Source organism: Eleginops maclovinus, chromosome 16, assembly GCF_036324505.1.
Source record: "Eleginops maclovinus isolate JMC-PN-2008 ecotype Puerto Natales chromosome 16, JC_Emac_rtc_rv5, whole genome shotgun sequence".
In the NCBI taxonomy this organism is placed as follows: Eukaryota; Metazoa; Chordata; class Actinopteri; order Perciformes; family Eleginopidae; genus Eleginops; species Eleginops maclovinus.
In genome coordinates this window covers 14,095,464-14,107,676 of record NC_086364.1, presented here as the reverse complement: position 1 = coordinate 14,107,676, position 12,213 = coordinate 14,095,464, and the positions used below count along the sequence as shown (strand labels likewise).

Here is a 12,213-nt window from a genome sequence, read left to right as displayed (position 1 = left end):
AATGACATGGCAGTTTTTTGTCTAAAACCAATAGCCTATAAATACAAGGCTTATCTTCTGCCATGAGATCATAAAGTGAGACATTAGACATTTTTTTTTACTATTATATTAAGCATCGTAGCTGTACAGGTTATTTATATTCGGTGTGTGCATGTTTAAATGGTTTATTTATTCAAGTGGAGATACCATGTAGTTTGAAATAGTCTTTGGCGGCAGTCCAGGAGAGTAGGTGCCGAAGGACCAATTGTTCATCTTCCTGATAATTTCCTTGACAGTCTTTTGGCCAGGATTTCTCGATAATGGCTGAGATGAGTTTCCCGAACTTCCAGTTTACCTTGATCTTGTCAAACAGCTTCCCCTCAGACTTAGTCTACATTATGAGGAAAAACAGTCATAAACATAACTGTGCAGCTTTTATATCCGGCCAGGACTGAAACATGGTACATGGCACAGGTTATAGATTTTAAGAAGTTGTCAAACCTGGCATAAAGCTGTCACAGCCTCAAGAGCACACCTCTCAACACTTGCAGCAACGAGTGGACAGGATTTACTGAGTTCCTCTATCTTTGTGCAGTAAAACTCGGTTTGATCCACAACAGATTCCTAAAGGTAGATGCATGGAGAATATAATTAATATTTTTTTGTTTACAGATAATTAACAGTGACGTGTTCAAGAAAAATCACATACCTGTTTGTATTTGCCCTCAAAATCCAATGTGAACGTCTCTCTCCATACTTTTGTGCAGTCTTTATCGTTGAATTGGATGGACAAGATGTTGTTCCACATCTGTTAAACACAATCAAACAAAAGAACCATTGTCCAACTTTCTCTACTGATGATCGGTTGTCTGTACGTATTGTGTTTCATGAAAAAATAAACTGCTCACTTCTGTCTCTGGTGTGGCTTCAACGCGGGTGTACATGGATGAAAAGTTCCTGTTTAGCAAACTCTGTCTGTAGGATTGACTGACCCAGTTTCTCATGATGGACATCGCCCGAGAGATCAGTTCTTTAGCATTTTGCTGCTCGTTCTCTCCTTTCTGAGTCTCCTACATAAGAAGGAATATTACAGTATTTGAGATAAAAAATAATTAGTTCTCTATGAAATGTCAACAGCTTGCCTTATAGGATTCACTTCACATACCTGTGGTTTGTTACAGTGAACAAAGTCTGACACAGATGCAACCAGATTCATGCAAGCTACAGTTATATCCGGGTAGTTCTGGGTATATGATGCCGGTTTGACTCCTTTGCAGAGCTTGTCCAACAGTTTCACTGATGTCTCAAGGCACTCTCTCCTATAAGCCTCAGTAAAAAGGCTAAAACAAAAACAAAGCAATAGAGGGTTAAATCGATAAAGTTAATTAACATATTACCCTGTGTGTACACATTTGATTTCATTTTCTGAAAGTAAACTAGTCATACAAGAATATAGAAAGAACAAAGCACAAGTCTTAAAATGTGAACTATTGGTATGATAATAACTCAACCAACAAATTGATTTGTCCGTCTCTGACTTTACAGTTAACAATTGACCTAATTTGTCTACCTTTGGACTGTGGGAGGAACCTGGAAAAATAATGCCAACACTCAAGTGTCTCTCTGTTCATGCATTTTGCAAATGTTTTGTTCTTGCATGTTTTTATACTTTTCAATTGCAAAAAACTGCATTCAGAATGTAAAATGACCTGTATTTTTCTTCAACAAGGCGTTCTTGGATATGTGAGAGAATGTGAGACACTGTCTGAAAAGCAGAAAACAAAAACATTAATTAATTTAGTGAAATGTGCTAAAACCCTGAAATGTATTATTTTGATTAGTTGTTCCACTTCACCTGGTAGTTACCGCTCGTAATTTCCTGAGGAGCCTTATTATTGAAAACATGAAGCATGTCCAAAAGCTCAATGTCAATGATGTTACACTCCATCAGATCATCTAATGGGATCAGGTACATACAGGATCGCACAAAAAGTGCATCCACATCCATCAAGTGCCTGTGGCTTTTCATCAGATTCACTATAGATCTAAAAGTAGAGGAGTAAGTAAATATATGTACAGCAATATCTTAGATGAACAAAAGTACTGAAAGACATGAATCTTACTTCCTGTCTTCACTGTTCATGTATGATGCTGAGGTACCAATTTCAAGGCCTTGCAACCCTGCCCAGACTACACCATACTTTGAGTTACCAGAAGTTGGTACTTCAAAGGGCTTAATGGAGCCTTTGAGAAGGTGGAGGAGTGGCAGGACCAGAATCCATCGAGGCATTCCCTCTGTTTTCACAGCTTTTATCAGAAACACCAACCCTTCTATCAGACTACAACAAAGAAAATAACATGAGCATTTCAATAGAAAAGTCTTTAGATTGTTCAAATTATTTATAAGATCAGGACATACTCTTTGTTGAGAATAGCGACATCCTGAGAAAACTCTGCCCAGTAACGGAGGAACTCTTCTTTTTCTCTTTTGCGTGAACAGAGTACATTGCAGAGCTGATTGAGTTCACCATTATTCAGTCTGAATTTATGCTGTCTCCATACACAAAGCATGATCACAGCTGCTCTCATGGGATCCTGAGTGTAGAGCATCTCGCCTCCATCCTTCCTCAACTGAGGAATAACCTTTGTCAGCATGAATTCCTTTAGCATCTTTTTCACCTAAGAAATTATACCAGAGAAGCAGAGGAGTAAGATGGTTTAGCCATACCTTGGGGCATGCGGTGTCTTTACACAACAATTATGAACTTACATCCTCTTCCCCATAGTTTAAGGAGTACCACTTCTTTTGTCTTTCTTCATACACAAAAGGCTCTCCATAAACCTGACAGAACTGATTCAGCTGGATCAAAAAACTTCTTAAATTGGTATCAGTCCAGCTCCTGAGTAGATCAAATATGGACTCCAGCATGATGTTCCCTGCGATCTCTCTGCCTTGAATCAGATTCTTCCTTTGATCAGGCCATAACTTTTCTTTAAGGCGTTTGAGCATGTTCTGTGATGGCTCGGCACAAATGATGTCATCATATTGATGCCAGTCCCCTTGACAAAAGGAAATACAAAAGAAATGTCATGTGTTGAAAGTAAATTCATTACTATAGAACCATCAGATAGCCTTTGGATGCAGGCAAGAATAATTACAATTTGACTAAGTACAAATAACATTTACCGTCTTCATTGACAAGGCCACGTTTCACAAACAAACATCTGTTGGTAGTGTGGGCAGTAGAATCCAGTTTGTATATGTACTCATACTCGTATTTGCTCTTTTTTTTGTTATAGACAATATATTTGTACGGTATTGACACAGATTCAGCTTGAGTTTTGAAAGTAGGCAAATTGCCCTCAACCAGAAAACCATGATCTCCAAGATCCCTGTGAAAGAACATAAGAAAGTCAGGTCAAAATCCAGTCATGATTCACTCTGCCATTGAGTGGGGCAGTTTAATTCTAAGTTGGGCCTTATAGATATAGATACAGCTAGTTTATACAACATTTACAATCCAAGCTGTATAATTATGTGTAGCATGTGTGAATGCAATGATTGGGTGGGAGCCTTAAGACTTAGACTTTTTATCTGAAAACTGGATTTTGGAAGATTATTTGGGGGATTTATTATTAATGTTTCATAACCCCATATACAATATCAGGCCACCACCTGAGCTTAACTGACGATGCATCCAAGAATAAGTGCAAGCATAATACCTGGTCAGAAAAAGCTCAACAACATTGTTGTCCCACGTTCCAATGGGAGCCCCAGCCCTGATGAAGATATGATCTTCTTCAGGATCAAATTTGAAATCCTTTGAGAGAACTGCATGGAAGTATATTGTGAGTCTGTCCCCTGCAGCAATATTCTTGTTCCTGGTCAGCCTGAAATGTAGGAACAAATAAAAGAGATTATATAACACACATAAAGCTGATTCAAAGCAAATGTGTGCAATCATATCAGAGAGCTTCTTCACCTTTCGGGGGGCGGTTCAGCATGGGTGCTGGGCTCCTGACTGTCGTGTTTACTTCCCTTGTCGGAGGTTGGTTTTGGAACTCCCTTGGTTTCCTCCGCGTCTACACTGGAGCCTGTGGGGTCAGCCTGGAAAAAGCATTATTAAACATGCATGTTAAATATACACCTTGAAAACATTTTTTAAAAATATATTAATTCTCTACAAAAAAACTTCTGCTTCTCAATAACATTTCCTTTTTAACATTTTATTCTGCATTACCTTTGAAGGTGTTTGAGAGCCAAACACCATCTGATTCTGTTTCTGCTCCTGCTGACTCTTTCCCTTCTGTTTGCTTTGTCCTGTCGGCTTCTCATTGTTCTCTATGTTGGCATTCTGGTCCATTGCAGGTGATTTATTGGCAGCCGAGTCTTTCTTCTTCTTTGAGCTTTTCATTTTAACAAATAAAAGAGAGTTTATGCAACTCATAAAACTGATTCAATGCAAGTGTGTGTCATCGTATGAGAGAGCTTCTTTACCTTTCGGGGGGAGGTTCAGCATGGGTGCTGGGCTCCTGACTGTCGTGTTTACTTCCCTTGTTGGAGGTTGGTTTTGGAACCCCCTTGGTTACCTCCGCGTCTACACTGGAACCTGTGGGGTCAGCCTGGAAAAAGCATTATTAAACATGCATGTTAAATATACACCTTGAAAACATTTTTTTAAATTATATTAATTCTCTACAAAAAAACTTCTGCTTCTCGATAACATTTCCTTTTTAACATTTTATTCTGCATTACCTTTGAAGGTGTTTGAGAGCCAAACACCATCTGATTCTGTTTCTGCTCCTCCTGACTCTTTCCCTTCTGTTTGCTTTGTCCTGTCGGCTTCTCATTGTTCTCTATGTTGGCATTCTGGTCCATTGCAGGTGATTTATTGGCAGCCGAGTCTTTCTTCTTCTTTGAGCTTTTCATTTTAACAAATAAAAGAGAGTTTATGCAACTCATAAAACTGATTCAATGCAAGTGTGTGTCATCGTATGAGAGAGCTTCTTCACCTTTCGGGGGGAGGTTCAGCATGGGTGCTGGGCTCCTGACTGTCGTGTTTACTTCTCTTGTTGGAGGATGGTTTTGCCATTGAGTCCTGTTCGCTGCCAGACTGCGGAACACCCATGGTTTCTCCCCTGTCCATACTGGAGCCTGTGGGGTCAGCCTGGAAAAAAGTATTATTAAACACGCATGCTCAATATGCACCTTGAACCCAATACAAACAATTTATATACGTTCATCCCCCAAAAAACTCAGTTTTTCAATAACATTTCCTTTTTAAAATTTTATTCTGCATTACCTTTGAAGGTGTTTTAGGGTCAAACACCATCTGATTCTGTTTCTGCTCCTGCTGACTCTTTCCCTTCTGTTTGGTTAGTCCTGTCGGATTGTCATTTTTCTCTATGTTGGCATTCTGGTCCATTGCTTGTGGTTTATTGACATCTAAGTCTTTCTTTTTCCTTGAGCTTTCCATTTCAGTCTTTTGATCTTTTAGGTCTGTTGCCTTGCCTGAACCTGCCTGAGAAGCTTCACTCTTGGTGTCTTTTGAGACGGGAGTCGGATTGTCAGCTGGTGTTGAGTTGAGATTCTGATTCTGAGCTGATTTTAGTGCATTGCTCTCTCCCTCAACAGTGACACCTGGAGCGTCCCCAGAATTAATCGGAGTTCTTGCCTCTAATGCAAAAGCCTCTTTTTCACTCTGAACCACTTGTTTGTCTTCAGACAGGGCCGCAGGATTGTTAGCTGCTACTGAACTGGGCTGGCTCTCTAGTGAGGAGGGCCCATCTTGGAGTGAGTCTGGTGTTTCATCCAATGCAGTATCTGAGCTTTCATTGTCAGAAGAGTCTCGCCCGCCCTGATTCTTCTTTCCTTGGTTGTCTCCCAGTGAGACATGAGACATGTCTTGGCCTTCCTTCTTCTTTTTGTTCCTCTTCCTCTTTTTTTTCTATTAACAGCAGACAGTGGAAAACCAGTTTTACAAATCCATCCTTTACTGCTTATGTAAAACTACGCCACATCAAGTAGAACATTTTTTTGTTTTTGTTTTAATGGACAAGAAACATTCTGGATTTCTAAAACTCTAAACTATTTCTTATCATTTTTCTAAATTATGTACAACATAATAACATGCAATAACATCACAGTTAGCACAATGGTAGAACAGACCTTGATATAACTCTCCATCTTTAGCAAATAACAAACAAGTAGGAATACGTCCTGACTAAACTCTAGCATAAAGACAAGTAGATAACCATTTGCAGACTTTAAATTGCAAAAGGGTAGGTTAGACGTTACATTAACATGTGATTGTGACTCATAAAGTCACTGTGGACCAAAAGAAACCACACTCATATGAAGAGAGAACAAATGAAAAGGGAGGACACACAGTGACAGTTACACTAACCTTTTTCTTTGGGTTATTGATGGTCTCATCATTTTGTCGTTTAGGGAATCTATTGGACTCTTTGTTGTCCACAGGTGGGTCAATATTTTGTGAAACTGATTTCACTGCTGTACCTTCTGAGTCTGCTACCAAGGATTTGGGCTGATCACTTCTATCTGGAATAAAGATATGGAGTTACAAGTCAGACTACTTCCAAACATGTGTATAAACCAGTGTGACTATTAGAAAGAATTATAACTACAAAGCACTGTCTGCTCAGAGGGTTATAAATGGCAGTGCATTGTCAAAGTCTGATTTGAATTCCAGCCAAATTGCATTCATTTTTTGCCTATAACCTTTAATTAAAAGTTTTTTAAAAAACTCCAATGCTGTTTATTTATTCTCAATCTGTCCAGCTGTGTTAAAATGTATGAACAGATAATGAAGAGACGCTGCCATCTCGAATGAAGAGAAAAACACTAACACTCCAGCACTACCTGTTTGAACTTCATGAGTGCCATATAAATGATGTCTGATTCTGATTCTGAAATGGGTGTATGTCATGACAATATGCAAAAATTAAGGTTTTGAAAAGTTGAACCCACTTCTTAATTAGCTTTCAAAATTCTCCCTTTTTTTACAAACAAGTTGTTGTACTTATCGTTTAGGGATAGAGTTAAATGTAGCTATGTTTTTATGTTCAAAACATAGATTGTGGCAATATTATGGCATTGCGATTACCAGCTAAAAGAAAAAACATACAGTCAGTCAGAGAGTCCTATGGCACACTGATTAACAATATTAATGTACAGTCTACAAGATATACCTCAGGTTCTTTAAATCAAATGATGAATGTTGTATAAACAAACAAAACAATACAACCATGTAATGATATATTGTGTGGACCTCATGAATAAATTTCTCTATGGAAATGTATAATGTTACACCACATGACTTACTTACCCTGTGTGTTTGCAGGTTGAACAGATAGCTTCAGGCCACACTCACTGCAAAACTTTGCTTTCTTCGAAATCGTATGGCCACAATCTGGGCAATACATCTTGGGAAGTCAGTGTTCTCTGCAAAAGAAAGATTGTTTAACTGCTTTTATGGTACTTGCAGATTGCTTTCACTTTCATTTCTGACCCTTGAGGCCTCATGAAACAGCGCGCATTTGGCCAAACAACCAAGAGTTTTTCAATTCATAGGCACGGACTATGAGCAGTCTTGCCAAACATACTGACCTATATGCATTTCGTATAGGGCTGAAAGGTAAATAACCCCTATGCCAGTGTGGCAGCGAACCATTGCATGGCACCTATGGGCACGCCCAGCTTTAGTCCCGCTAACTAACATCCAATAATAAACACACAGCAGACAAAGAAAAGGGAAATAACGAGGTCTCACTGCGCACTAAAACATACCCTGGTGCTTTTGAAGAAAAACAACTATCAAAACAATTGGAAAATACTCTTTAGTAGAAGAAAAATAAACGTCCCTTTCCATAAAATACTTATCACATACTGCTGCACTTTTGCTGAGGATGCAAAGGCCATTACAGTAGATAAACTGGCCAGTGCATTTATAAGACAGTCTGCCTTCTTATCTTTGCTAGTTGTCTGTAGCTATAGTAGACACACCTAAGTTATCAGCTACTGTTGAAAAAACGAAACACTGTAAAAAGTACTACTTCAACATCGGCCTTTGGTCATACCTACCCAATTTTGCACTTTGCTAGAACATCAACAAATATGTTTCATTCGGGTCAGGATTTAGCACAACATGTTCTTAAAATGTAGTGACATGCTAGGAAATCAGGGCCTTTGAAATAAGGGGCAGACTCATGTCCTTATTCTCCTCCTACTTTACATATTAGAATATATTTAAATCTTGTGAGTCTCAGCTTTCTCTCTCACTGTGAAAATACGGGATCATTTATCTAATGAAAATAAAATGACTGAATTCAGCAAATGATAAATGATGTAATATGGACATGCATGAAATATATGTCCAATGCGAAAATGACATGGAGGTAAGGTTCGCAGTTGACACTAGGTATTAAAACAAAATACATTTTACTTTGTACTCCAAACTGTCTTGACTTGGGAACACTTGTAAAACAACATAATTATTCAAACATATATACTATCTGCATGGGGAGAGTAATCATATTTACAAACTAGAAGATGGAACAATGATTTCCAAACACATAGTGATACCTCTTGGTAATCAAAAGATCTTTGGCTCCAAAGCTTAACCAATCACATTATTTGCTTCGTAAAAATCCTTCCTGTTTCGAAGCCAGCCTCGAAAACCGATAATGCTAACTTCACAAACACACAGCAGCAAAGCTACCATTATCACTGTATAATCACGACACGTGTATTAACTGCGGCAGCAGTTATGTGTCACAATAATGAAGTGGCTTTGCTACATTTTGGCAGCAAGTTAGCTAACTAGCTTATCGACTTGTTATTTGACAGCCTGTTTAATTAGCTGCGTGACAGTTATTAGACGGGTCTGCGGGCTTTCTCTGACCTGTTTAACAGTAAAGCAACATCATGTGCAGGTGAAAAACAGTTTAATCTAAATGACATCACATCCTTCACTAGAAATGTCCCGTGACAGCGAGGTCTGATAGCTGCTCCAGCTAACCGAATAAGTGTATTTCTTATGTGTCACAAGGTGAGGTATGACGTTTTGACATCCAGTTTTCTACAAAGCATTAACAGCCATGTTAGCAGTCCTACCTGAGCTAGATGAGTCGCGACCTTTCTTCTGTTTTAAAAAGGAAACGCTCAGGAGTCATTTCTGCTGTAGACCTAGCGATGCACCGACAGTCACAGACCTACTATCGTTTCATTTCCGCATGTGCTCTAAAGTTTCGTTTTGTTGAAAATGGGCGTCAATTCATATATTTCTCAATTATTCATATCAGTATTTTATTCTGGTAACGAGGCCAGGGCAAATGTGCATGCACAGGTGTGGAAGGTTTCTTTTTAGGACTGTTACAAAGGGGTGTTAACACGACCTGACAATTCCATAATTATAGTGTTGATACATAAACAAGTGATAAAGTCTTCTACTTTTTAACACAAGAACAGACTAAGTATATGTCATGGCACAATCCAAGGGGTAATCATGCTTTCCTATTATGAATGGACAATGGAAAGCATGGTTGGCTGATATGAAGTCATGGTCCATCAAGTGATTTAGTTACACATTTGTTTGTGGGATTTTCTTAAGAACATAAAAAGATGTCTTAAGACAGTATGGTTCATATATTATCAAGCCTTTACGCTCTCTCCTTAGAACACCTTTCATGAAGGGTGACATTTTGTTGAATTCCATCAATGCATATGTTTTGTTGCATTTATAGTGATACATTTTAAGTCTTGCCTACATTTCTCCTAAACTAAGATTGTTCCAAGGACATTCTTACCCAACCATGCATGCATTCATATCTTAAACTCTGTTCAGTGCATTCACTATGGTCAAAAAGCATTAAGGCTCATATAGAAAGACTGCATGTGGCTGTCTTTTGCTTTCACTTTGACTTTGAGCATAACAGTGATGATAACCCATACATAACTCAGGTTGCAGGCTTATAGAAATTCCTCCATGATGTGTTAAAGTGTGTGTATTAAGTGTATTCCACAGTATAAAATGTACTCAAAGTAGCAGCACATGGACCTGGCACAAGCACAGTTTATGCACACCTCAGCCTGGCAACGTCAGTGTTGTTACATTGTCAATTTAAGTCTGGATCTTGGTTTATTTTACCTGTGTTTGTAGCTCTAGCATTATGCTCTTGCTGTCAGTAAGCTAATAAGAAAAACATAAACACACAAAAATATACAATGTGGGCATTGTTGCTTTAGATTAAAGATCCATACTGACATGTCCCAGTCATTTCTCATTAGATGGATAACATGCAGCTGTGCAGTGTTACATTAAGATCATGTGATGCATCTGGTATGACATTTTATCCGGTTATGTGCTTTGCCTCTCTTCAGCTCTCACATGTCACCAAGTTCTCCAGTAGCTAAGGGAAGTTGTGTGTTGCATGCTTTATAAAAGTATCCAACATACGGCCTGCCAGAGGGACCAATCCGGCCTGCTGGATGACTTTACAAAGTGTAAAAATGACAGATATGATGATAACTGCAATTTTCACAACTTTAATGTATTTTTTATGTACATGTATCCATTTTCTACATTAACTTAACCTTTCGCTAAATAGTTCCCACTTTAGTTTGTATGGGGGTGTGTCAGTGTAGGTGGTCAGGGTTGCTACACAGATGTGTATATGAAAGTAAATTAATTCCATTTGTAAAAAAAGGAGGATGCTATACTCTAAAACTGTCAGCAGAGGGCAGGATAGTCTGACAGTCTGGGTGACAATGCATTAAGGAGTGCAGATATATGTATGACGTTTTTTTTCTGCAGCTAGACCTCTCCCCTTCACCAAAGGATTTAAAACGTGGACGATGATGTCTAAAAAAAATGAGTCACCTAACTTATCTTGCTGAAACACCTATCTCAAATGTTCCAGGTTCATTTTGTGCGAGCGTATTACCATGGTAACTCAGACTGCACTCCCAGGTCAGGAGTGTATGACATCAGGCTGTCAGATCCAAAGATGTTGAAACCTGTCTTCACCGTGCAACAAAAATGTACTGAAATTACTGCATGCACTCGTCAATTCAAACTAAAATCAGCCCAATAGCACACTATTAAAGAACTGTCAGGAGGGTGTTTATTGTGTCAGATAAAGTTCACAAGACTTATGTCTAAATCATTTTTGTTGGCACCTTAGCCGAAACACGATGATAGATTGAATGGCAGGTAGTTGAACTGTCTTTTTCTCTTTGATGAAACCTTGAAATATGTTTGATTATTTGACATTCATTTCAGGTGCCAGCAGAAAACCAAACATCATGTTAAAATCTGAATCAGAATTTTTGTGATACTTTTACACATTTTTTTTCCAGTTGGTGTGAAAGGCATATGCTCCCTCCTGCAGGACATACAGTTAATGAGAACATAGGCCTCCATTGCAATATATTATGTTATTATTATTATTATTATTATTATTATTATTATTATTGTTGTTGTTGTTATTGTTATTATTATTTGAGATATCGTTAACGGTTCAAATAATTATCTCACATAGACCATTTCCTTTCCTTAATTCAAGTTCATGTTGGTTAAACTTTCTTCTAGTAACTTTAACATGGTTGCAGACATCCTCAGTGTAGCAGTATAATCTGTGTGACATACAGTACAGTATACACACTGTAGTGTATACTGTACTGTATATATAATAGTTGATATCATTTCTGTATACCTTACCAGAGACTCAAGTTCAGTCAAGTAACCCTTAAGCTTCTTTCTGATCTTAAAATGTCTACTGGCTACAACTGTTTGCAGACTTGGTGTGTCTTTTCTCTTACTCTTATTCTTCTGTGAAGCAAAGCTTCCTTTTTTTTAATGTAAAGTTTTGGATTGTCTTGTAAAAGCCCCTAAAATTGGGTCACTTACACCACAGACTGCCTGGCATGGCTTCAATTGTAATACGAATGCCCGTCAACATATGAAACCAGGCCCTGCTTAGAGGAAATGTCATGCAGTAATGATTTCGTAATTTGGTCGACACAGCACAGCACTGTGGTATTATGGTTTTTGTTTTGTTTTTCACAAAGAGCTTACCAAGCGAGTAAACATGCTTAAGTAATTATTTAAGAGCTCTTTTTATTCCCTATCCAAGTTTACTTTTGGTAATTTTGTGTTTAAATGCACACTAATATAGCAATATGTGATCTGTAGTTGAACCTGTACATTTGTA

At 38.2% G+C, this 12,213-nt stretch overlaps 1 protein-coding gene across 1 annotated transcript in view; it reads right to left on the bottom strand.

Moving 5' to 3' along the window:
• The window catches only part of LOC134877818 (E3 ubiquitin-protein ligase rnf213-alpha-like), a 31,653-nt gene extending 22,434 nt beyond the window's left edge, over positions 1-9,219 (bottom strand). The window contains 21 exon segments of the mRNA XM_063903479.1: positions 187-370; positions 481-603; positions 689-787; positions 888-1,049; positions 1,145-1,319; positions 1,689-1,744; positions 1,835-2,024; positions 2,103-2,318; positions 2,399-2,658; positions 2,750-3,039; positions 3,167-3,372; positions 3,703-3,870; positions 3,963-4,087; positions 4,221-4,386; positions 4,478-4,602; positions 4,736-4,901; positions 4,993-5,147; positions 5,283-5,927; positions 6,387-6,541; positions 7,329-7,444; positions 9,116-9,219. Coding sequence (XP_063759549.1) covers positions 187-370; positions 481-603; positions 689-787; positions 888-1,049; positions 1,145-1,319; positions 1,689-1,744; positions 1,835-2,024; positions 2,103-2,318; positions 2,399-2,658; positions 2,750-3,039; positions 3,167-3,372; positions 3,703-3,870; positions 3,963-4,087; positions 4,221-4,386; positions 4,478-4,602; positions 4,736-4,901; positions 4,993-5,147; positions 5,283-5,927; positions 6,387-6,541; positions 7,329-7,425 — 3,763 coding nt within the window. The 5' untranslated portion in view covers positions 7,426-7,444; positions 9,116-9,219.
• Positions 9,220-12,213: the final 2,994 nt, after the last annotated feature.